Genomic DNA, 27,607 nt, shown 5'->3' with positions numbered 1-27,607 from the left:
AGGAAGATCGATCGATTCATTTAGTAGCCAGACGAGGAACACGATAAAGAAGAGGAGGAAAATAAACGGTGTATATTAAGTTTCGGATGAAATAGAATCTAGTCTCGAATCGAATTAAAAAATATCTAGATAATCTGATTGATTAAAGTTACTTATATGGTGAAACGTTGAATTCAGTTCTGTGGCGCCTCTCTCTTTCTCTTTCTCCAAAAGTTGGTGTGGACGATGGTGCTTTATCGGCTAGGAAATACCAGCGCATCGTGACTGGCTAGAGATTAAAGCTATTGTTTTCGCGCTCGAATCGAATGACCTAAGGGAAGACGAGAAATACGAACTCGTTTCGAAGCAGCTCCTCTGTTCGTTTCTTGCCATGTACCGACTATACCTATATGTGCTTTGCTAATTTCCGGTAATAGATCTTCGCCTCTTATATCAACAAGCTCCTCTTGTTAGTGGCCCTCTCGGTGGTGATAGGATTTTATCGATGTTCAAACAGTTCCTCGTTTCATCTTGTTATTGTTCGGAAGGTCCGTTTTATTTTTGCTTCAGCGGTCGGTCAAGTGATCGATACTTTTCAAACTGATAACATTTGCTACATAGACTTTCTGGTTATTACGAGTTTCATCGTGAGCCCGCGTGTAAACCGTGTAAATCGAATAAAACGATCCACTTCTCCATTGAAAGCTATTTGCTCGTGAAACGGAAGAACAGACTACACGGGTGCATACTGTTTTTCCAATGGCGCGCTCCTGTAGGTAGATAGCGCATTTTTTAACGTTGTTGCCAGATAAGAAAATTTCGATGTACAAACGGCGGAACAATTTCCAAGAAATCGTCACGTTATCACACTACGGATGTTGAAGACACTAATTCCTAAATTGACAAGAACCAAAATGACTTATTCTCTATAATCTGCCAGAGATCCCTGAGCACTCGCGAAAGTTTCACCGGCTAAATGAACCTCTAAATCACTCAGACACGATTTATTATCGTTATTACGCGTCGTCGCGAGGTGGGAGGCTGCCAGAACCAGAGAAGCGAACGAAAATCGAAAAATGGATAGACAGAGCGGGAATAGAAGGGAGGAACAGGATTGGCGTTAGTGTTTACCGTCCGTTCCCGCGGGAATCAACCGTTGTGTTGGTAACACTGAATGGCACTATCTAACTTTACCCTGTTCGCTGATTCGCAGCAGCAATGTTTCAAACTCTCTTCCTCTCTTTAGTTTTTGTTGGCCCACTCTACTACGCTGCCCGCTACCGTTTGATACGTTCCTGTTTCACTCGCGGTGACGCAATCTCAAAAAATCCGCCGGTTATAAATGGCGTTAGAGATGAAAATGAAATTTCTCGTTGCTGCACAGTTCGCATTACACGCAATGCCGATGGTCGCATTACAGGTGAAAGCTTTGGTAGTCTTCGCGCCAGAAAGCTTTCATCCCTCTGATAAATCCTTTAGCGAGTCAGCATAATACGTATTTAATGACCTCCGCTCTCTGTTTCTATTCGGAATCACAGTTTTCTGATTTCCACGAAAAGGATGGGCCAATTTTCGAGCTATGGCTCCCTGATATTTTCTATAGTAGTTATCCGCGCTCTGTGGTGGTGCGAGTTTGTGTGTCGAGAGGCGCTGACGTGGATTATAGGAAAGCGTGCGAGGGAGAAAATCTGTGTACGTATATATAATCGAACGAATGGCAGAAGGAGGAAGGATAAAGAAGGACAAAGAGATACAGGACGAAGGGAGGGAGGAAAAGAGAAGAATTCCAGCAGGAACACTGAACAAGAGGGACCCTTTCCAGGGCGATGCCTAGCTCCTAATTGCATGCCAGAGAGTGACTGCATCTCCACCCTTTTCCCTACTATTTTCACCCTCTCTATTGCACTCTCATTCTTCCTCTCTCGCGCGGTGAGTATTTGCAAGCTACCCCAACCCCCAACAGCACGCCACTCCGGAAACGTGGCATAAGAAACGTTATTGCGCCACTCCGTGAAATTTCCTGGTACGACCCTGTCTCTATCCCCTTTCTCCATTTCGTTACCCCCTCCCCCCTTTACCCTCAGCGATGTGCATTCGGAAAAGGCGGCGAGCAAGTATATTACGTTCTGGGTTGACGTTCTTCCGGTATCCTTCCAACCGGGATGCTAATATCGCTGAACAAGAGTAAAGAAAGAAACACAACGCTGAGAACAAGAACGAAAGCAGTCGAGGGAAATCGTTTCATGGTCGTTTAAAAAATTTATCTTTCATAGTTGGGCTGCAACTGGTAAGCTTACGCTATATTTCAGTTTTTATGAAAACATTTCTTGAGAGAATATCAATCGTTCTTTATATTTTTCACCAACTTTTCGTTGCCGGAATACTTTTATCAAAGATTACAAGTAATTAACCTGTCAAATTTGTGAGTTAGTATACATGGAACGACGATAAATTAAAACAAGAGAATGGACGCTGTTAGATTGTATAAGAGAAGGTGAATAGTAGGATTTAGACATCAATGCTAGCAAGTATTGAAGGTCCACTGAAGGGGATTGATTTATTGCCATAGCTTTAGTCAAAAACAATCAAATTTGTCGAGTTCTCTGTACCATGCCACTAGTAATATTCCATTTAAGAGGATTAGTTCGCTCCGTAATTTTCAATTTACCGCATCGCTGTTACTACTGTCCGTTTTAATTAAATTAAACCCAACTTCTACCTGGTCTCTCCTATTTCGAGTTGTCCCCGTCTCTGCGTGATCTGTATCATCAGCTTAACAAACCAAAATTTTCAATACTGTCCTCGTGTTTCCCTTCGATAAATACAGTGACAAACGAATTCATATAAATTCGTATTCCCAATATCTCTTGCCATATCTCTGTACATTAAAGGATAGTGGCTGCGATTTCTAGTCGAGGGATAGTGGTGTCCTGTACCTGTTGATCCCTTCCTGGGGTCCTCGATCCTCCGATTCTGTTCGTCTTCTGTACGTAGATAGAAGGGACTAAGTAACTGCTAGTAGGGAACGGGGGTGGAATTATGCTAGCTTCTCGAAAAGCAATAAAATAAATCATGCCATGCGAGAACACGCGTTGCGACTCTGTATCTATCTACCTTTCTCTATCCTTCATACTGCTCTACCTTCGATACGTAGCAGAAAGCTGCCGAGACGACTTCTCCCACGGGAAATCAGAGAAAGATGCACTACGACGTGAAGGACTCTTTTCTCATCCCTCGAACCACTCTTTCTTCTTCATCGTTCTACGCCCTGCCTCGTTCTCTTCTTCTTCTATTCATAGAATGACGCCACACATTTTCGCTTTCTGTGTGCGCACGTGTTCTTTCCACTTTCTTGTTTTCCGGCAGGCGAACGTACAAATCGATCGGTCGTGAACATGGATAAGATAGAAAAAGGAAAAGGAACTGGCAGAAAGGAAAGGGAAAAAGAACGGAGGTACTCACCAGGAACGCGAGTGTATTGTGCTTCGCCTTGAAAGCGTCAAAAGGAGTTGCTCAAAGATACAATCTATCACTGAGAAAACTCGAAAATCGATCGTTATTCGATTCGACTTCCTTGAATTTGGATATTTATTAAAATTGTTTCATATAATTTGGATGCAAATAATATGCCGAAATGTATAAAATACTCGTTATGATATTTAGAGAATGAAAAATTTTAAAGTTGGAAGCTAAAAGATTAGATTAGAAATTAATCTCTATTTCGCCTGTGATTTATTTTTACTAAAAGTGATCTGAATTATTGCATAAACATTTGTAATCTATAGATAACATTTGTACCCTCCAAGATATCCAATTGGCTCACCAGGTTGTGTTTTTCTTTCTCAGAATTTTCATCATCTTTACAATTATCAGTTCGATATCCACAGTTCTACTCTTCCCTTTTACGTCATTTGCAAAAAGCAAAAAACTCAATCTTAAAGAATTACGTCAATAGCATTACTATATTTTGTTTTACCAAATTTGTTACGAAGAATCACTCTTTTCTTAGTCGTATCAGCGTGGATCAGTCGTGATGATACGTTATAACAAAGGATTATTTATTTTCGAAAGTGCACGCCAATTTGTCGCGTCTTTCTTTGTATATATATTACGTAGCAGATGATACGATATATGTACTGTGTACATATAAAATATAGAATATGTACGCCAACACACATACGTATATTTGACGCAGTTATGTATACATAGCCTACGGTGAACACGGGAAACCACTCAGAAAACTCGCTCGAGTCCCTTCGTTTTGAGACACGGAATATAGACTCGTATACACACTCCCATAAACGCTATACCTCTAACTTTTTATTTTATTTTATTCATTCGTCTTTCACGTTTGTATCATGCTCAAAGCTTACACAACTTCCGTATCAATTCCGTAATGTTAAATTCCCCTCTGTTAATAATATATATATAGAATGCCAAATCACGATTTATTATCAAGTACTAAAGGTCGCTGTCATGATAATGTTATTTTTGCCGATTAAAAGAAGCAGTAGTGTAGTGATGAATATATTACGCGTAAAATTATTTTTTCTTTATTCTTTTAACAAACGTCTTTACTTAACAATTCTTAGCCAACGTGACAGAAATAAACATTGATCTTCGTAGTATTATACATCCAAAAATATAAATATATAAAAATTTATAAAAGCTTTTCGATAACTTTAAAGCTTAGAGATATATACCCAAGCACCACCTTGTGGGTGCGTTAGGAAATAATGCGGTGACATTTTCAATGGAAGTTGCATTTTTGGTGACAATTCCAATTTGTAGTTCCTCAGCAAAGTAGCGAAACAAGCCTTCACCTGTAGCATACCCATTCTCATTCCAACGCAAATTCTTGGTCCCTCACCGAAAGGAAGGTATACCATTTTTTCTATAGTTTGCTTTCTCTCATCGTTGAATCGTTCCGGATCGAAAACTTCTGGATCGACCCAATAACTGGGATCGTTGTGCAGACCGTGAACGGATAGGAATATGTCAGTGCCAGGCTTCGCGCGATAGGTCAATCCATCGGATCCTTGGAGCTCGAACTCTTCCGTGCACACTTTATGCATGAAACCTAGAGCTGCGTGACATCTTTGAGATTCGCTAATTACTTGACTCATGTACGTCATCTCCTTCAACGCCTCGTACGTCAAACCGCCGTGTTTCTCGATCGTAGATATCACTTCGTTCCTCACTTTTTCTTGAATCTCTGGACGAGCAGCCAAGTCATATCCAACGAAATTCATGGTGACACTGGATGTTTCGATACCATCAAGGTAGAAGGAAACTGCATGGGCTACTACAATCTCTTCGGCGATGTGCTCTCCTGCTTTCTCCATGTCGATCATTAATTGAAGGAAATCTTTCCTAGGTATCGATTCACTTCTTCTAACTTCCAAATTTTCTGCGACGACCTTTCTGAAAAATTTATCCACGTGTTTAGGCAGGAATTTGATCTTCAAAAAACGATTGACACTAGGAAAGTGGAATCTGATTATAGATAATAACGATTCGGCGAATGCTTCTCCAGAAAGTTTATCGAATGCATTAGGACGTGATTCATCTTCGAAACAGTAACCCTCGATACCTAGGCCAGCGTTCGCCACAATTTCACCAGTGAATTTTAAAAATAATGATTTTAATTCGATTTCATACTTGCTGTTCCTTTCTAGTCGTCTGTTCAAGAAATTTTCGAATTTCTTACACACCCCGCTAATAGCTGTAAACAGGATCTTCAATCTCACGTTGGAAAATGCATAGGTTATACGTTTTCTTCCAGTTGACCATATATCTCCGGAACAGAAGAACGGATTTGTATATAAAAGAGGATCCGCATGTTGATCGACATGAAATCCATTTTCGTGAAAGCTGGAGAAATTATTTTGCAGCACGGTTTTCACTAACTCAGGGTCTCGGACAACTAGTGCTGGCACTATTCCTTTGTACACTCCAACCATACTGTAATCTTTGTGATCTTCGTATATCTGACGAATAAGTCCGGCAAGATTCATTCTTCTTATTACTACGGGTAACAAATGACCCACGATTGGAATACATCCTTTGGCAGTTGGAATTCCATTTCTCTTCCAATGATTGTATACCAAATACAAATAAAAACAAAATAGTAAGAACGCTCCTATAAGGAGCGCGACAAATGCAGAAGCCATATGTTACTCACAGAAATAATATTGTTAAATTACTATTCCGAATAAAACTACTCCAATAGTTTCAAAAGCACAATGCAGAATGATCGTCGTATTTCAATTTAAGCTTTAATGCCCAAAATGATTCTCCCACTCTAGTTGCCTCAGTACGTATTATATTATGAAATCAAATTTTTCGGCCACAGTTGTTTATCTGAAAAATGTAGTAAGAGGACATATTACATACCTTTATCTATTTCATAACTGTTGCGTTTTATGGTGATAACACTCGGAGGAAAGCAATACAGTAAACATACATATTACATAAATATACATATTATTATATATTATATATATATATATATATAATATGTATATTTACTGTATTGCTTTCCTCCGAGTGTTATCACCATAAAACGCAACAGTTATGAAATAGATAAAGGTATGTAATATGTCCTCTTACTACATTTTTATATATACATACATTTTATATATACAAACATACATACGTATATACATACATTTTATATATACATACATTTATACATATATATATATGTATACATATATATATATATATATGTATATATATATATATATATGTATACATATATATATATATATATATATATGTATATATATATATATGTATACATATATATATACATATATGTATGCATATATATATATATGCATGTATACGTGTATGTGTGTAGGTGATACAGTACTGATAATTGTATCATCTCAATTTTACACTGACGCCGAAACGAAGCTGCTTTCGTGGAAGCTCGAGAAATTACTTTGCAGCACGGTTTTTACTAAATTAGGGTCTCGAAGAATTAGCGATGGCATTGTTCCGTTGTATGTTCCGACCATGCTGTAATCTTTGTGCTCGTCGTATATTTTTTGGATAAATTGGGCAAAGTGTATTCTTTTCATCAGTACGGGTAGCAAGTGGCCGAGGATTGGAACATAGCCTTTAGCGGTAGGAATTCCATTTCTTTTCCAATGGTTGTACCTCAAATACAAATACAAACACACTAGTAGGAGGAGCCCTGTAAGGAGCGTGAAAAATGCAGACACCATATTCTACCGCAATGTTGTCAGAGCACTATTCCGAATTACAACTACTCGAACAGTCTCGAAAGCACAATGTGGAATGATCGGCGTATCGCAGTGGAATCCAGCTCAAGCTCTCGTCATAGCAATCTTTCCTCCCACTCTACTTACCATCGTGCAAGTGTTTACGATCAAAGTATATGGTTATTTTTGTTTTATAAATGTAAAAGAATATTATATATCAAGCCTTTACCTGTATCTCTATGTTTGTGTTATTTAATGATAACGTGCAGGAAAGCACAGAAAGGTAAATATATATATATATAATATATATATATATATATACATATAAATATATATATATATACATGATGGTACATGTATGTATATAATATGATACTTATAATTCTATCATTTCAATGCCATATGGGCGTCATTAACAGGAACGGAGCTGTAAACGTTATATCAAAATGATGCTCGTACCCTAAACGTTTGTATTATCTTCTGCCAATATCGCGTGCTAATGTAAGTAATTAATAATTGCATAGAGTGAACTAAACTTACTTACTAATATTTAATATTAAAATATTTCCTAAATAAATGAATTTTAAGTAATCTATAGATAAATAGTATAATACTTTTTTATGGAAATTAAATATATGATTCCAATTGGAAGAAAAATAAACTTAACCTTCGCAGGTTAGCTATAAGCACACCAAATCACACACTAGAAGAAAAATCTAATTATCCTAAATTATATTCCCCTCGAAATCACTGAACTAATATACAAAGAATCTGTATATATATACTTACTAGTTTCGCGATAAAGTATGTTGCTAATCCCTGCGGTTGATCGAACATTGCGATCGTTCGGGGTTTGTTATATTTTTGACATCGTATGCTGACTAAGTAAGCTATCTATCTCGAAGAACCACCCACTAGTGTGGGAAATGATTACTGGGCTAAGAACAAAGGATAATGAATAAACTAGCGAAGACGAGATCTACTTCGAGACAACAGGCATTTATTGGCAAGGACAAGTGACGATTACAAGTGTTGACTCGGAGGAGGACAACTAGGAATTAAATGAGGCAAAATGTAAAATTGTAATTTATTATCAAGTAAACAAAGATAGCAGAGATAGGCGTCTGCCATTATAAGTCGTAACAGTGAAGCGATAAAATAACTTCAAAGTTTAGAGACATATACCCAAATTCCGTCATCTACTTCGGTTAAAATATGGTTTGCCGATATTTTCAACGGGATATGGGTTTTTGGTGATAATTCCAATTTGTAATTTCTTAACAAATTAGCTAAACAAGCCTTCATTTGTAGCATAGCCATTCTTATTCCAACGCAAATTCTTGGCCCCTCGCCGAAAGGAAGGAATGTCATTTTTTCTATTGTCTGCTTTCTCTCATCGTTGAATCGTTCCGGATCGAAAACTTCTGGATTAACCCAATATGTAGGATCAGAGTGCAATCCATGAACGGATATGAATATCTCGGTGCCAGGTTGTGCGCGATAGGTCAATCCATCTGACCCTTGCAACTCGAACTCCTCTGTGCACACTTTATGCATGAAGCATATAGCTGCGTGACATCTTTGAGATTCGCTAATCACTTGATTCATATACGTCATGTCTTTCAATGCTTCGTACGTCAAACCTCCGTGTTTCGCGATCGTAGATATTACTTCGTTTCTCAACTTTTCTTGAATGTCTGGATGAACAGCCAAGTCGTATCCAATGAAACGTAAGGTTGCACTGGATGTTTGGACTCCGTCACCGAAGAAAGAAACTGCATGAGCCGCTAGAACCTCTTCATCGATAAGCTCTCCTGTTTTTTCCATGTCGATCATTAATTGCAGGAAATCATTCCTAGGTACTGTTTCCTTTCTTCTGATTTCCAGATTTTCTGTGACGACGTTCCTAAAGAATTGGTCCAGTCGTGGAGATAGGAGTTTGATTTTCAAGAAGCGTTTGATAGATGGAAGGTAGGATCCGATTGTAGATAATAATGATTGCGGGAACAGATCTACAAAAAGTTGATCGAAGGCATTTGCATCTTGTGCATCTCCGAAGCAGTGACCTTCGATACCAAAACCAGCGTTCGCCACAACTTCACCAGTGAATTTTGAGAATAACGATTTCAGTTCGACTTCGTACTTGTTGTTCTTCTCTAGCTGTTTGTTTAGGAAATTTTCAAATTTCTCGCACACTCCGGTGACAGCTGTGAAAAGGATCTTCAATCTGACGTTGGAAAACGCGTAGGTTAGTCGTTTCCTTCCGTTCGACCATACGTCTCCATAACAGAAAAACGGATTTTTGGCTAAAAGAGGATCTACATCCGGTTCGACTTTCCACCCATTTTCGTGGAAGCTCGTGAAATTACTTTGCAGCACAGTTTTCACTAGATTAGGGTCCCGAACAAGTAACAATGGCGTTATTCCTTTGTATATACCGACCATGCTATAACCCTTGTACTCTTTGTATGCTTTTTGAATAAATTCGGCAAAATTCGTTCTTCCCGTCATTAGGGGTAACAGGTGGCCCAGGATTGGAATACATCCTTTGACAGTTGGAATTCCATTTCTCTTCCAATGGTTGTGTTTCAAATACAAATAGAAGCACAATAACAAGAAAGCTCCAACCAGGAGCGTAAAAAATGGATAATTCATCTTTTGTCAGCAGAAACGATGTTGTTAAAGCACTATTCGGATCCACAATTACTCTTGAACTCACGAGTGCGCAATGTACAATGATAAGCATTGTAGAGAGCAATCCACCTTAAACTCTCGTACTTAGTGCGTTTCCCCTACTCTATTTACTATAGTGTGTATAATATACAGTCGAACTTCTGATTTCTTATCGCTTACTTTAAAAACAAAATATAGCAACTAATCATGCCTTCTATAATGCGTTTATCTATTTATGATTTACTTTCATATTCTGCTGTGATAACACACTAAAATAAAAAACAGTACATGTATAAATCGCTGATGCTGTATTATGTATTACGTAGGCGATACGGTATTAGTAGTTGTATCATTTCAATATATATATATATATATTTACATGATCATATAGGCACGAATACAAGGAATGAAATTTTAAGCGTTATCAGTATCGAAATGTTGTGATAGTTTACTAATCTGTATTACTGCGTCCCAATATCGTGTGTTAATTTTAAAGATCCATGAATTGTATTGAATGAAATTAATTAAATTACTTTCATTTGAAATTAAGGTATTTCCTAAGTTTTTCTAACCCATCTATGATTGAATAGCTTGATCCTTTCTTGTGGAAGTTAAATATATGAAAAAATATATAGTCACTTTCAGAATAAAGATAAATTATATAATTTCTTGAATGCTGTACAATTATACCAAGGAGTAAAAGAAGAAACTAATTACATCAAATTATGTACTTGTTCAAATCAGTTAATCTTTATACAAAAAGTTTATTGATATGTTAAACAATTTCGGAGATGATCATTTGTCTCAATTTAAATGGGTCAACCTATATAAATAAAATAAATTAGGCTTCAAGTGCTTCGACATTGAAAACTTCAAGCCTAAAGCTTTAATACTATCTGTTACTGTAATGGACAGCCATTATTTAATTGAATTCTTACGTCATTGCTATCTCCTCTGCGTGTTATTTCGTATGTAAATTGTGCATTGAGTGTAACTATATTTTCTGTTACAGCTCTACCGTGTTTAAAGCAGTGGTCTTTTCGAAGCTGTGAAGTTTATGAAAATTGCGGTAGGTAATGTGCACATTCGTAATTTATCCTATTTCAAATATGGGACATACTCTTTACTCTTTCTACGATATGGATATTAATAATTACATTACGTATGGTGACGCCTAAGACGAGAAATTGATATTGCTATATTTGACATTTTTCCTATATCTCCTTCAGACAATACAGTTAAAGTTAAGTGATAATCCAATCGATAAATGAAATTATTTTTTAAACTCAGATCTTGAAAGAACAATTTAATTTAATAGCGAAGGAGACCGATCTCTCGGCGAATTTTGCGCTCGTGGAAGTCTGCTAAATGGAGCTTAGACTCAGATCGCTTCCGATAAGGTGTCCTCTCGCCTCTCTTTACCTCGCTGGTCTTTGCCAAAGGCAGCCTCTGGTAATTAAGTCGAGCCCACAGCAACGTCGCTTCCATTGTGTTGGGCAAATGGGCTGTTTAGCCCGGACACATGACTTCATCCCCCTGTTATTGTGCATGTACCGACGCAATCGATCACCACCCTTGCTTTATTCTCAACCCCACCATCCTCTATCTCTCCTCCCTCTCTTTTTCTTCTTCGACTTTCCACCGATTCTGTTCCAACCCTCTTTTTCTCTGGGCTAATTCTGCCCTCCTTTCCGTCAACCTCGATGTCTCGTCGGGCCTTCGATAATCGCGTAACATTAGATCGGAACGTTTAAACGAACAGGTAAAAAAAGAAGAACTCCGAAAGTTGATTCGAACGAACTCGGTTTGTCGTAATACGGAAAAGATAGACACTTGTCTCGTAGCCGAATGACAAAAACTCCCATGTCAGTCTCTCGTGCTGAAACCCTAGAAACATCCGGACGGAGGATTTGCTAGAACAAGTTTCCAGTTTCGAGTCGAATCTGGCCGAATGAAACGTGATTCGACGGTAATAATACATGGTGTATGTTTTCCCTTTTTCGAGTACATGCCGTCAAACAGTCTAGGCACAGATCACACACGAGCGCAAAACGAAAATATTGTTCCATGAAGATACATTTTGTTTGTGTCGGCCAAGTGGCGCTCTGTCATCTCTTTGTACGTGTATACGACCACCTCTGTTGAAGTATACCCGACTGAAAGATGGGAAATCCAGTTGAAACGAATTCAGGAAAATTCTCTCTAAGGAGTGGACGACGATTCGTGCTGCTTCCCCGCAAGAGTTTCTGCGAGCTCTTTGACATCGGATGCTTTGAAAACGTGCAACGAATATCTAAAATATGTCACTTTAGCGGTAACTATTTCCTTGGATATAAGCAGCACTTTTTGACACTATCGAGGCGGAATTACTCCTCGTTCAAGATCGTGTTTTTTCCAGATTTTCATTCGAAGCATGAGATCTTTCCATACATACACACGTTACATACATAAAGTAACTAAATACTTCGGAATTTTTATGTTTATTTAGATAAAAGAAATTTGTTCGTTATATTTTTGGAAGAGACGTTTGGTCACAAATTCATTCAAACTTGTTTGCAATTATATCTTCCGTTGTTTCGTGTTAACTTTCAAGTTGTTATATTCCGGAGGAATAGCAGACAGCTCATAACTTCGGAGCGTCAAACGAATCTAGTTTCGCGAGAAACTTTGGCGACACGGTGAACTTTCCCGACACGTTGCGAATATTTCACGTACGTGAAAAGAATGTAGGATGTGACTGGTTGGTTATTCTGTAGGTCGAGAAGGGAAAACGAGATGGTTCCGCAATTGATGACAATCGGTATCAATTACCATCGACCACGTACGATTGTCTTCATGTAAGACGGATATTGAGCGCTCCATCGACGGTGCCCCTTGTCCTTAAACCACGTTTCCATCGATCAGATGTGGTTTGGGAACCACCTGACGCTTCGAGGATCTGCCTCGTTCCTGAGGAATTACACGATGTTCACCACAGATGCACCGATCCTTCGGTGAATAATGGCCTCCCGAACTAAGGAATCTTGTTACGAATTCTTAAAGCGATAAATCAACCGACGCTAAATACAACGTTCCGACGTTGTAGATTTGTGAAAAGCGAACGATGAATGTCTAATTGGAAAAAAATGTTAACTAGAATCTTTCTTTACATTATGAAACATCGTTGGCGGAGCAATTGCTGCTTTAATAAATTTATGACGTATGGAAGTTGGTTACAATTATGCGCTTTCAAATTAATAGTGTAATTATTCACGGCCGGTGATATGCGTCGCGCTTTCCACAAAATGTAATAAAGTAGACAGGTGGTTTTCAATGCGCCTGGCGACCGACCTCTGAAATGTCCGACAGAAAATAAAGCTCTGATATGTCGGTGTTGAAGCTAATAACTTAATTTATAACGTAATCAGATCATTTTTACTAACAGAGAGAGAGAGAGAGAGAGAAAGGGAGAGAGAAGGGAACATCTATCTTTTTCTGTAATGTTTAATAAAACGTTAACAGAGAATAACGTGAGACACTTTCCTGTTTTCGTTCTGGAACAGTATTAGATGTGAAACAATCTTATTTTGAATAAGACGTATGTGTCCTATATGTCTAATATGTTATATAATGTCTAATATGATACGATGTTATGTGAAGTAATCTTATCTTGTTATGCACACATTAGTAAAGAATGAAATATAATTTTCCATATCAAGAAACTATAAATATAATTATCTTTTTCATGGCTATTCATTTCGACTCATCGAAATCAGAAATTAAATCGACAAGCAGAATCAGAAAGTCAGAAGACATAAGAGACATTTATTATAAGGATACATTTAAGGATAAAGAAATTAATTCTGAGAGAATTTTCGATCAAATGGGCATTAATCTACATATTACTATGACTGTCGAGCGTATTTGCATTCCTCAGACGAATATTCTCAGACTCGGCATCTTCAAATACCTTGACGACGTCATCCTTGTAATTCTATAATTATTTGAACTATAAAATATTTATATTTACTAAATAACTGTGACTAAATATTTACGATTACACAAAAACAGTTTATATTTACGAAATAAACAATAATATTATATTATTATTTATTATTACGGATATATATATATACATATATCTGTTTAATACATCTGTTTTTGTGTAAATATAAATATAAATATTTTATAGAAATGTTACTGATAAATTTATTTTTCTCGACCATCATACACAGCGTATCTTTTCACTTATCAATTGAACGCTGCTTGCTAACACGTGGCAATGACTTGCATGAATCTCTACGCAGTTATGGTTCAAATCATGTATATATATAGATTAAATCATTATTGGAATGACTTGCCATAAATTTTTATCCAACATTTATTACATGAAGGTTAAGAATTGTTTTTGCAAGTTAATCTGTGTATTTGTACATCTTTCAATCTTTCACAAATGCAAACATCGGCAATCTATTTATAAAAAATCGATTTTCTCAGTAATTCGATCGACGATCGCAAAAATTTATTTTTCTCAAAAAATGTGTGTCTTCTTCGAAATTTTGATACGAAGGTATCTTCCATCTGGCACGTGCAGCATAATTTTCTTATGTTTCAATCAGTGGCATCCTGGATAAAGATACGGTTTGGCGAGCAACCTTTGCCGATTTATTTCGACACCAAATCCGACAGAGTACTGCGACAATTTCGGGGTAGCCTCTTAGCCACGCAAGGCTCACGGTAGCTGAGTTTTCTCTGCGTTCGTTCTGAGAACCGTAAACTAGAACAAGCTGCCGTGCCCTCTCTGTCTTCTCTCGAGTGTGACGAAGTGGTCTAGAGTTCACTCTCCTCTCTTTGCATTCAGAAGTCTCTCTTTCTGTCCATCCTCTTTTGCCGTTACTTCCCTTGTCGTTTCTCCATCCAATGTTCACGGATTTTAAAATTACGCCGAGGTCATCTTTCGAGTGTGTCGCACTCGCAACAAGTTCTCCGCTACTTTAAAGTCGATCTGTTTAATCCTCGATCGTTAACGTTGTATCATGGATAATCCACAAGATTTTGGAATGAAATACTTAATTTTAAAATAACTCGCTTGAATTTTTGTTCTGTATTTTATATATAAGCATCATGGTATGCGGTATAAAGTACAGAGAAAATGAAATAAAATGAAACATAGTAAAAATTAAATCGAGTCTAATCACCTACGAACTAACAATCAAGAATTAATTCGATATTCCATAGGTCTCGTTTTCTCTCGTCTCGTATTTTATGATCAACGGAGAAACGAATTAATAATAAATAACAGAAATTAGAAATATTTAGAAATATTTCCATATACGTGAGATAAACGACGATCATCGAGTTCAAACGAGCGGAACAATTTTTGAAAAGTTACACTACGGGAGTGGAAGCTAACTCTAGACATATTAGCGTTGGCTGGCGATGTCGTATCGTGCACAAAAGAGCGCCACTAGGGCGGAGGGAACAGAGTGAGGTCAGTGCATTTTATCGGGCGTATTTTCACGGAGCGGCAACACGAGCTCGCGGCCAACAGCATGAATGTTTGATGGAGCGAGTCAGATCGCTCGGAAGTAGCAGAGTTGCTTCTCTCTCCAATATTAGCCATGATAACGTCACTCGTCGATCAAAATGAAAGGTCCGCTCTTGTACGGGAAGCCATGGGAAGAGAAAAAGATCAAATGAATAAGTGACTGACAGAAAAAATCCGGGATAGAAACGACAGGTAGAATCACGATCCCTGCGAAGCTGCAGTTTCAAACATTAAAAACTCGATTGTTTCCTTGTCCAGTCATTTTTCTTGTTTACCGCGTCGTGACTAAAGGGAAAAAAGAAAAAAAAAAAAAAAAGAAATAGATGAATCGTGATTAAGCGAAAATTCATTCGTTCGTTTCAAGGTCTATTTCATTCTCCGTAATTGCTTTGGATATATTTATCATTTGTGTATCATTCAAGAAAATTACGAGTCAGAAAATTTATGCCTGAATGTCGTGTAGATAAGAAAGCGAGGACAGATCGTAGAACAAGCTGCATGCTAGTACGAGATATACCTAGCATGGCGCCAGGTTGAGAAACTCTGTGCTGGCGCCAGGTTGGCTGGAACCTGACACGCGATCAATCAACCCGCTGCCCTGTCCACTAGCCGGGTTTACCTGCTGGTTTACCTCATCACTTTAGTTTGAATTCGCGCTCTAAATGCGCTGCATAATTTCTGCCTGCAGAACGGAACTAAACAGAAACTTTTAATTAAAATAGCGAGCAGTTTGTTCGTCCGAAAGGTATGGCGAATTTAACGAACGTAGTTATGTACGAACGCCCTCTCAATTAAAAAACTCTTCCAATGATTCTCGAACAATAAAACGTTTAGACGAAGCTTTAGCGCTTATTAAATAAAGATTAACGATCACTTATTCACTAATTTACTACATTAAGATACTGTATTCAAATTGACGTAAGTTACTCCACTTGCCCGACTCTTTCTTCGACGATGTTGATCTCTAACCTTTGCTAACATCGACTATCTGATGTAATTTATACCCAAATTTTCTTCATACGACGATGACATGTAAGAAATTCCAGTTTATCAAAACGTGAAATATACTCGATACATTTGTGAATTTAGACCAACGATAACTTTCTTACAAATTTACATACGTACCAAGAAATCGTCCTCTACCGACGTAAATACACCGATCTTTCCATGATGTCGTTTTCTAATCTCCACTAACATAAAGATCTTATTAGTTTGTACCCTAATTCTCTTCTAACGATGACACGTAAGAAATTCCCACTCAATGAAACGTCAAATATATTCAATATATTCGGGTATCTGCGTTAGAGAACTGTAAAGTAGCATCCTTGCCCTAGCTAACTATGTATATCCTCGTGTAAATTCACCTTCTGCGAGGATAATCTCGACTCAATGGCAAATCCTATTGCCAAGCGATCGCGATATCAAAACCCACTTCTATGTAATGGTCCGTCGTTAGTCGCCGATCGAAACACGATACTGCTTGCCCACGTCCATTCCGTTAGTATTCATATTAATTCCTTGGATATTGTTTTCGGTAACGAACGTCGACTGCGCAGATACAGTAAAATGGAATCGAGTCACATGATTCATCCTTGGTGGGCAAGATCAACGTCCCTGAATTATTTCCAACGTCATGCGTTCTGCGTAAACGCCGTTTACTCTGTTTCAAGTTCTCCGGTTTGCACGTCAGAGTGAAAAATAAGACTCGTGTCTTTTCTTTCTCGTTTAACAGAAATCGTAGCTCGCACGAGGATGTAAAATTAGATCAAGTAAGACCAAGGTAACTTCCTGTTGTAACGCGAGAACGAATAGAAGACGAAAGGAAAAACGCGATGGGAAATGCGGGTTAGATGTTGCGAACCGTTTTATTTTCATTGACGAGCGTAGTTAGCGCGTGTCGCGAGAAGAAGGCGCGCGAAAGTACCGTCTTACCTGGCACGAAGTAAAATCTCATTTGGTCGAAGAACGAAAGGCGTGTATGTGTATATATAGGAGCGGCCAGACAGGATAAAATTACGTCGAGTCTGTCGTCTTTACGAGGTACGCCATGGCGACAGGGCGTCGTACGGCCGGTGTAACAAGCAGAAACCAGTAAATTACGTCTTGGCTTACCTGGCCGCTGTTGCACACGGCGAAATCCATTTCGGCCCCGGCTGCGTGTCTCTTCGCCCGAAAGGTTCTCTGAACCCTGAAATCTTAATTCGAGTGGAAAGCTTCCAGCGATGAGATCGAAGGAACGACGTGTTGTTCCTGCGAGATTGACAAAGATAATAGAAAAATTGCAAAGAAACGAAAGAAATAAAATGTGAAATAAAAGAATCTATCGTTGTTTTATAAAGACGATGATTACTAAAAAGTCAATGGGAAATGCGTTGGAAAGATACGCATCGGCCGAAGGTTTTCGTCCTGCTTCAGAAAATAAAGTCTATTTCCCTTTACGGCGCGAAATATCTGGAGAGATAGAGAGAACGAAGGCGCGAAGAACTAGAAACCTATTTGCATTCAAATCAAAAATCTTAATGACGAGATTCTTGTCGGCACGGGACTCGTCTTCGATTTAGAAGATTTCGTCTTTTCCTTGGAGCTAAGGGGGAGCAAATGACATCCCTCTTATCGAGTCGACTAGCTACTTTTGGACGCTATATGCAGTCAGATAAAAAATCCGTTCAACTTTTCGTCGATAGAACTCCTATCTTCGCTCGTTCTTCTAGTTTTTCTCCTTTCTTCTTCTTTTGTTCGTTTCTATTTGATGTTTGACGTAGTGTGTGTTCATAGTATCGCACATAAATCGAAGCGACGAGCTCGGAAAACTGTATGTTGTTCTTTTTCGGTCACACGCGCGTTATTCATATAAATATTTTATCATCGTACGTTTGATATCTCTGGTCCCGTTTTGATTGATATTTCCGTAGGCGTACGCTTACATACCTTTACAAGCCTCGCTGGTAGCAGGTTATCAAACGAAGAATCTGTCCTACAGCTGTAGGGTAAACTCGATGTGTGGAGGTTAGCAGGGTTGTATGCTCCGAACGAGCGACATTGCGATATCGAGCTCGAGTTTACCATACATAAGCTCGACGGTTCGACGACGTCACGATTTTCCGGCAGGTGATATCGAGTCCCGCCGGATTTTCGCGGGCACAGTCGAGATTGGAGTCGGTAACGCCGCGTCGACGATGTTTACCCAGACACGGAGGGGTGAAAACGATCCACCAGGATTCGGTGTGTACGTGCTCGCAAGAGTACTCACCGAGTTCTGTACCGAGAGAAACTTACCACTCGTTTATATATCTATCGACCCGCGCGAACTTCGACTACTTTGTGAATGCGGCAAGAGTTCAACGGCCCTCGGGAATCGAAGCTACGGGGATAAGAGAAATTCATAGCTGCAAACAACGCGGGACTAATTTGAAAATTTGCTATCATTTTCCCTGCAACTTGGGGTAGCCTGCAGGAAATTGGGTCGCGAAATTTGTTGACCGGACCAGTGGCTACCACTGTTCTGGTAATTCGTCGCACGATGAATCATGATAATTCGACGTGATGAAAATTATACGTGGGAATATACTCGAGAGACGAAAATAACCGAGGCCGACTGCTGAATTCGTTGTCCACCCATCGTTGTTCCTTCTTACCTTGAGCCTAACGATCCGTGAAATCATCCGTTGAACACGAATATACTGTTATAAATCACGGCGTATTTAGCGGTTAAAAGCTGCGTTTAAGGTTATTTTATGAATGGCCACGGAGGTGGAACGAATATCTCGTGCCCAGTGCTCATACGTTTCGTGCTCTAGAGTCGAGCAAGGGGTTGTTCCAGTTTTGGATAAGCCGTTGAATAAAGGCAAGAGTGGAGTGGGGTGGTCATGGCGCCCGTTCGTCTGCCGCTCCTGGTCGATGGCTTCCTTCAACCCCTCCTGGTTTCCCGGTGTTATCTGCAAACTTCTTAGTATCGGTATCGCGGTATTCCTAGCCGGTCATGATTCATTCATACCGGTAATAGTGTAACTCGACGATCATGAACATTATCCGAATCGCGTGCAATCAAGGAAAAACGAACTGGAGGAGCCAACAGAGTTGAACACGGTGTTTCGACTAGGTAAATTTTATTGATTCAAACTCGCCAACGCCGCGCGTTTATCAATTTTGCATGTTTCGATCCCAAGCCGCGATTGTTCTACCTGCCTCTTTTATGCATTGTTCTAACGATGGGTTTTATCGTTTCGATTAAAAAATAGAAAAAAAGGCGAGGAAAAATCGACTTGCTTCGTTATTCATTGCATCATTATTCTTTTTGAAAGACAGGGGAAACATCTGTTCGTTATTGTGATGTCTTGGCGAGACGCGTCGGCAAACATCGCCCTATGCTGACAGGGAAAATGTATTGTTAATATTTGCACCTATCGCGCGTAGGCGCCGATCAATTTGAAACTTGTTACTCGATCAGAGTCGGAACGAAATTTGATATAGATGATGGAAAGTTGTGGCATTTACCAATGGAACATTATGTACGCACGCGTTCGTTCCGTGAATATTAATGAACGGATTGCAAATGAAAAAGTTGAAACAAAAAATTCGCTCGGATACGAAGCTACATTTTCAAATGCGTTTATTATATCTGTATATGTATATATATATCAAATTGAACATATCGCATATCTGTGTTACAAACGTATGACAAATTGGAGTAACGTCCCAATTTTAAATACGGGAAATAAGCTACACGGTTCATTAATCTTTAATAACGATATCATTAAACGAATTTATCGTACGATACGTTATTCTGTATCGATTAGGACGCCGAACGTTATATATATGTATATTTCGGACGATTTTCAGACTAAATTCACGCACCAAGTCACGTCACTATTCAAGATTTTGTAATGTTATCTCCTATAGAATATTCCGTTCGCGTGTGCGCTATGCACAGTATGCTTTTTGGCGAAAATAGTGCATCGTAAAAGGTCGTTCTTCCTTGCTTGGGATTCACCGTCTTGCAGTAGCGTAGCGATGCGCACGTGTTTCTGGAAAATTAAATCACTTTAGTAATACTCGTTCTCTCACTTCCTCTCTACAGTCGTTATACGGCACGAACATTTTCCTCGATTTCGAACCAAATAATAATCGCCTCAAAGCTGTCGTCGCGATAAGAAAAGATGACCGTGAAACGATGTTTGCATATTCTACCTGCGATATCGACTGTGTCTGTTTTCGGTCGAGCGGCACCGCAAATCGTATTACGCGTTTCGAGTTCTTGTAATTTTCAAAGCAACGAACGATGCAGATAGACTCCTCCTGTTTTCCGTGGGAGTGTTACACGGCTGCGCTTGTTCGAATAACATTGAATTTACAACGCGCGAAACGTAAGGAACTAGGTAGAGGATATTCAGTCAACATTTGCGTATTATTCCCGAAAATAGATTCGTTGAAAATTGGTAATCGATCTTGGTGTATCTGCGTGGCGTTACGCCAATGCACGCTACACACGTTCGAAATTCCGATCAGGAATTTCTGGAACTCGAACTCTACTACGATTTCTCGCGATGTAATCCGAATTCCCATGAAATATGTATGTCGCAGATAGTTCGTACATAGACGATCGAATTAACGGGAGATCATTTCCCTGGGTATTTCTCGCTTCTGATCCGTTACGATTCACTCCGGTTGATCCGCTGAAAGAAATGCGTGCCAGTAAAGCAGGGCCGTATCAACGTCACACACTTCGTTTCAAGCGACACTATTCTCGATACTATTGTGTAAGCGAGTCAATCTCTTTTCACAATGAGTTTACCGATCGCGTGTCCCTTTTGTATTCCTCGCGTGTATCGACGGTAGACTCCCTTACGCGTTTCGATTCGGAAACGTTGCAGTTCCATTCGATTTCTTGGTTGTCTTTTTCTCCGATTCGAACGGGTGATTTATGCGCGCGATAACGCATACGAATCGACGATACGAATCGATTAAACGTATGAACGCCGCGCTCTGCAGGAAATTCTTGGTGCGGCACCGCAAACGTGAGATCATCCAGTGTCCACACCCACGCACAATTCTCCAGTGACGTCAGTCCGACAGAACAGCAACGCGAGTGGCCGGACCCAGAAGAATGTCTCCGTTGCTATTGGATCGCTTCTGGTTTTCTCTTCGTCACAGTCCATTTACGCCCGTCCACTGCCGCGTTACCGGCTCTCCCTCGATCGTGCATCTCGACTGGTTCTCGCGAGAATACCCGTAAATTTCGCGTGAAAGTGATCCCTCGTCTCCGCTCTTTCGAAATTTTCACGCAAGATCAACGAGAAATAGAAGATTCTTGTGCACGTGAATGGATGGCGCCGGTGGGTTCAATTTCCGGCTGTTTCGCCGTTGAAAACTTTACGATCGAACCACACGTCGACGAAAGAATTGTCAAACGCTCTCCTCGATCGCACGTTTCTATAAAATTCCAAGGCGTGTGTCGTGACGGACGAATCGATGCGAGCAGATTTTTACGAGTCGTCGAGTGCATCGAACGTTTTTACATAACGCACAGGCTCCACCTCCGAATATTATCTCGTATAACGTAGGTCCATATCTCATCGGTCTGTATGTATTGTGCTCGCACACGTGCTTAGATAGCGTATATATGTGCGTGTGGCATTAATTTACGCGCATTTCGCGATAATTGTGCAGAATCGTATTGTTCCAGCCGCGGTGTGTCCAGCATGTTACGCCAAATCTTTTGTTATGCAGATGTTTCTCCAAGTTTTGTTCTCAACGGCGCATAGCGCCTTTCGTTACGGCATATTATTCGGTTTCGTGGTCGGAAGCTGAAAGAGTAACGACCTTAAGTTACGTGGCATGCCGAGAGCAATTTAACACGGTCCACGTTTTGGGTGTTTTTCTTCTTTTAATAGCTATATTCTTCGTGTACGTTTCTCGTTGCCTTTTTTCTCATTTCATGATAAAGATTCGTAAGATCGTAAAGATCGTGCGGATGAAGCGAAAAAGATATCGTTTCTGTGGAAGGGTTGAAACAGCGACGAAATTTCAGTCGACGAAGGGTAACGATCCTTGTGGCAATTTAAAACGATTATCTTCTCCTTTTAATTCGATCTAGGCTAAACTGCGTAATCCCGTGACTTTTGTTTAATCCGACCTCCATTGAATCTGTTGATGCAGGTAGTCGGCATCGAGGTGTTGCCAAGGTCACGAGGGAGGAGCTGAGGTCATCGCTGCACCTATGTTGTGCGGCGAACTCCTGAACGGTGGCTTCGTCAGTACCGGAGCGGTACCGGTGATTCCCTACGGTCTTTTAGGATTTTGGTTGCCGGGTTGTCTACGTGCTACCAGTCCCACTTCTCTCAACTCGTCTTATCTGACCTTGTTGGCCGAACTTCTGGCCACGGGCCACCTGGATCATCGAAGCGAACTGATGGACCTCGCGAAGAGGAGCCGTCAGGCTCCCACCAACGGGGCGGTCGACCTTGACCTCGACCTGCAAGCCGACGACATCGACGAGAACGTCTTTCTCGGTGAGTAATCGCCTATGTTTGTTACTAGGAAAATGACGCATGATCCAAACGCGAAGATATTTTTCATTCGCGATTTTCAACACCGTCGCGATTTCCTCGCGGACGAAGTTTTCTCGATTTAACGAGGACAAGTTATCCGTCGGTGTGTAATTAACAGTATTAGGTCAAGGAGAATCTTTTCCATTAAACGCCCGGTACGTTTCTCGATAAATGCATGCATTTTAATAAGACGCTTTGAGTATCGAAACGCGGATACTTCTAACTCGGCATTATAATCAAATCGATTTTTCACGGAACACCGGATTTCTTTGTCTTTTGTGCGCGTATTTTTAACGAACACCCCTCGAGCCACTTTCGATATGAATAGTATATTGAATTCCGTTTCTGTCGAACAATCGGTCGAACACGGTTTTACCGGCCCGCTCTACATACGTCGAACAAACAACATCCGATGTACGAGTATCACGGTATTATAACGGCTCTATTTCGAAAGTGAACATTCCTTGGTAACGAAGGCGTCGTATTTCGCGTTAATGGGCAATACCCTGGCATGACGACATCGCGAAAGTAGTTGCGCGTTGGCAGAAGTGAGTGTGGCGTAGGAATCGTGATTGCGACTATGGGTAAATATGTCTGTTGGCTGGGAACTTTCTGTAATATTTCTCGTTTTTTCACGCGGTCTCTTGGCACGATTTGTAGACTGATGCACCAAGAACGTACATACATGTATATAATACGTTTGACAAATTTCACCAGCAAGCTCGTATATTAAATCTCGATTAGAACGAAAGAAACTTTTTCGTGAAATGACGCAGAATGACTCGCGATGCACGCGTCCATTTAAATGGACGAAAAACACAGATATAGGGCATAGGTTTATTTTAACTTGCGACATTCCAGTCAGCTCATGCATTTCAATCATTCTCGCGACAAAACGTTCGCGACGCTCACGGCACAGCCCTATAAAATATCCGACTTTTTGGCGATCGACCATTCAGCCCTGAATACCCACGGAGCCTGGCCGGCATCCAACTTCTTTTCTTCTTCTCCATCCTTTTTTTTTACTTTCCATCCGATTCTTTCTTTTTCTCCGGTCTTCCAAATTCGCGAGAACTCGGCCTCTCCTCTAAATAATGGAAGAACGTTAACAATCTTTGTAGCTGTTTATCAAGATTTAGACCCCAACGGGTCGTTGGGCGAATGTACCGCGCTATCGTTGTTCCCTTTCCGTCTCTCGACGAGAATTTAAGGGTGTCCTATATTAACAGGGAGCTTCCTCTAGCCAGACAGATCGTGATTCTTGGCAAGCTCTTTCGGTTCATTACGTCTGTCGTCGGCGCGCGACTTTTAATTCCGTCGATTCTTCTTCGAGATTCTTCGCAGTTTCGCCATTCCGGAAAACTTCCTTTCGACGCTAGAAAGGAGTTACACCGATGTGCGACGCGAAATAGGATCTATAAATCTGGATTTTCCAAGCAACAAGTCCAGCTGTAAACAAAATTTTTGTCGATCCTCCAGCCATGAGATTTATGTTCGTACGTGTGCAAGCAGACTTCGCCTTAGCTGGACTCTGCGGGAGTATTAAGCTTCCCCTGGACAAGCCGTTTTCTCCCAGTCGGGTCATCCTTCTTACCTCGGCTACCTCGACCGAACCATGCAACATCCAGCATTTTGGTTTTCCTTCTGCTCTTCGAACTTTCAGGAATCTTAATAAATCGTTTCGTGACTCAAACCTATTCCGATAGTGGCCCCCGAGAAAAATGGACTATCATCGTAGATCCTTTGGGATCTTTCGAGTAAAAATTGTCCGACACTCTACCTTCTATTGCTCTGAACGCTTTTAATCCGAGGATAATATACCTCTATTGTTGCGTTATCTGCCTAACGGCCAACGATTACGATAATTTCTTTTTTGCCATTCGTTGGAGAGAAAACGATTTCAGTGGAAAAGAGTAGACCATCTTTTCCTGGTTACATGTAAAGTGAGAATTTTTATTACGATATACCTGGAAGTATGAAAAGATAGAGACATAATACAGTTTCAGTATGAAAGCAAAGGTATAATTAAATATACTGCAATAATTCCAAGTTATTATAGTACAATACATCACAATACACAGCTGTCGTTGAAGAACATAACGCAATATCTTCTAATATCTTTGTATTCTCTTTTTCTCTGTCTTCCCACTTCTTCCACTTACTTCAAACTTTCTTGAAGTTTACACTTATGAAGCACAGGTGCAAGTAAATTAAAAGCGGAATAAATTCCACTTTGATAGGATGAAAATAAAGTTGATCGATTCGCCAATCTTATTTACCTTAGGAATACGATTAGTACGATTAAATTGACCATGAAGAATACACTGTTATTCTTCAAATAGAAGTGTTTATATATTCAATCCATTTACGCATTCTCTTATCACCTAAAACTCTGTCACTCGTAATAGAAAGTCGCCTAAAGTTCTCGTTTTCTCTGCACGATTAAACCTATTACCCAGAAATTAACATCGAACAGAACGAAAGCGTCCTCGCTCGATCAGACGATCGATTAACGCCTCTAGGATACGAGCGCCTAGATAACTTCCGGTGATCGTCGAAGGAAATTTTGATCTCGCTCACGTACCACAATACACGAGTTACAAGCTTGGCATAATTCACGTAACAAACTCGTGGCCTATTATGGGGGCTGATCGAAGGTCCGCTCTGCGTTAGACGCCCCTAATTGGAATACTATTCCCCATCCGTCTTATTCGACGGAATAATGCATCGGCTAGGAGACTGAGAGCTTGGGGCATCGAAAGTGGATTTTCGTGGTCCGTTCCAAAACCACTCGTCCTCTCTAGCCTGCAAAGTGGATGCGAGTTTGATGACAACACTCCGTTGCGTTGTCGCCACACGGCGGCCGAAAGTTGTCGAAATTGAATCGAACTTGCCAGCTTTCGAGCTACTTTTATCGGTCATCGCTTGCTGGTTCCCCTTAAGCCGGTCCGCGCACAAAGAGGCAATAACCCGCGTAGTCGTGCCTGGCTAAAAATAATTCTCATTCGAAGTCCTCTCGCGATATTACATTCGCTCGAACGAATTTACCGAGCGGGAACAGAGGCACAAAAGAAATGGTTTTCCGGTTTATTGTGAAAGAATATGAGAACATGTGGCATAATTCAACTGCTGCTAACTTTCTGCTATTCCGAGCAAAAATCGGGCAACAAACTGCTAAGAAGCTTCGAAATCGGGTTTACCAGATCTTTTACATTCGTCCTTGTAAACGACTGATAATAATTAGAGATGTTTGTATATTTATGGAATTTTTAAGAGCACAAAGAAACACAAAATGCACGTAATATAAAAAAGTATACGAAATATCCGATCAAGTGTTCCCTGCAATACACGGAGTGCGACTAGGGCTATATACATGAACATTTGAAATTGTAGATGAACTGATTCATTTTCTTGATATCTAAAATGAATCCCGTAAGCAGCGCTCTTACACTCTGTGTAGGAGATGAAATGAATTTTTATTTACGTTCTATTCCTTCGATTGTTCCCATAAAAATGTGAATTTAGAGTTAAAAATAGCTGGTACACGTTGGATTTTTCAATTAACCCGATCGGATCTCAAGATTCCAAAGAAATTCTCCGAAAGATTGAATCGAACCGTGGGGTTTGTTGCTCTTATCAGTGACCAGTTAAACCGTGACAGTTTCTGAGCACGAATGGTCTGTTGGTCACGACCAGGCATAACGTTTGGTTGATGAAAATACGAGGAATCGTGGGCGACGCAAGCATGTTTCTTGATTATCTGAGGAATCGACGGAAACACGGTAAACACGAAACGAACAGAGCAGCAATAAGAGAGAAAAAAGAGCGAAAGTAAAATCGAATCGATGCTTTCGGTACGTATTGGAAATTACTCGGCAAATTAATTCGTTTGGCGGAGCAGCGAGTATACCATTTCGCTGATGTATTCGAACGACAGATTGTTCTCTTCCTATCGATTGAATAAACGTTTCAATCTATCCTCCCCGTTTCGTTTTGTTTTCCACGTTCCACTTCGAAGGGAGACGATAGAATATGAGCGCGCGCAAACCTTTGTAAATAAAAAAATAAAAAATGAAACGCGGGGCGGAAGATAGAAAAAAGAAACATACAAAAGAGCCGCGACAGAGTCGATTTATAAATATATCCTTCACGAGGTTAAACAATCGCGCGATTCGAGGTCGCGCTCGGTAGGGGATAAAATTGAGAAACGAGATGGAATCACAGTCTTTGACGAGAATTGAACGTGAACACGTAAATGGGGTTACACGTTTTACTACAGGAGACCGATCAAAGTGAAAACGAAATACGCCGGTTGATGTAGCAGAAGCATAGAAAGACGTGATATCTGTCCGTGATGGGAGTTAATAAAATTGATTTGCTCTGTATAATACAGTGATACAAGATGAAAGACGCGTAAACACACTGCGTTACATTACTCTGTGTGTCGTTACAGCCCTGGGCGAAAGAAGATATAAAAATCCTATTCGATAAGCGACCGTGTGGAACGAGCTTGTAAAGACGTAGAAATGCGTTAGCACTAAGAAGGATGGATGCATGGAAAACGCATTGTGCTGTGGGTGAAAAAAAAATTGATTTATTCGGCGAGAAAGCATCGCGACACAAAGAAGTATTACAGCTCCCTTTTTCCG

At 40.1% G+C, this 27,607-nt stretch overlaps 3 protein-coding genes across 3 annotated transcripts in view; 1 reads left to right on the top strand and 2 right to left on the bottom strand.

The window, feature by feature from the left end:
* LOC132908396 (protein Fe65 homolog) overlaps positions 1–27,607 on the top strand; it is a 144,516-nt gene that overhangs the window by 6,942 nt on the left and 109,967 nt on the right. The window contains exons 2-3 of the mRNA XM_060962386.1: positions 10,897–10,957; positions 22,571–22,919. Coding sequence (XP_060818369.1) covers positions 22,628–22,919 — 292 coding nt within the window. The 5' untranslated portion in view covers positions 10,897–10,957; positions 22,571–22,627. The remainder of the gene's footprint in view (positions 1–10,896; positions 10,958–22,570; positions 22,920–27,607) is intronic.
* On the bottom strand, positions 4,448–6,397 carry LOC132908441 (probable cytochrome P450 28d1). The gene has a single exon (XM_060962479.1). The coding sequence runs from the start codon at positions 6,150–6,152 to the stop codon at positions 4,662–4,664; it is 1,491 nt and encodes a 496-aa protein (XP_060818462.1). The 5' UTR covers positions 6,153–6,397; the 3' UTR covers positions 4,448–4,661.
* On the bottom strand, positions 8,289–9,966 carry LOC132908376 (cytochrome P450 9e2-like). The gene has a single exon (XM_060962360.1). The coding sequence runs from the start codon at positions 9,864–9,866 to the stop codon at positions 8,376–8,378; it is 1,491 nt and encodes a 496-aa protein (XP_060818343.1). The 5' UTR covers positions 9,867–9,966; the 3' UTR covers positions 8,289–8,375.

Source organism: Bombus pascuorum, chromosome 6 (genome assembly GCF_905332965.1).
Source record: "Bombus pascuorum chromosome 6, iyBomPasc1.1, whole genome shotgun sequence".
NCBI lineage: Eukaryota > Metazoa > Arthropoda > Insecta > Hymenoptera > Apidae > Bombus > Bombus pascuorum.
Note: the sequence above shows the minus strand (reverse complement) of the source record. Positions and strands in the feature narration are given on the sequence as shown.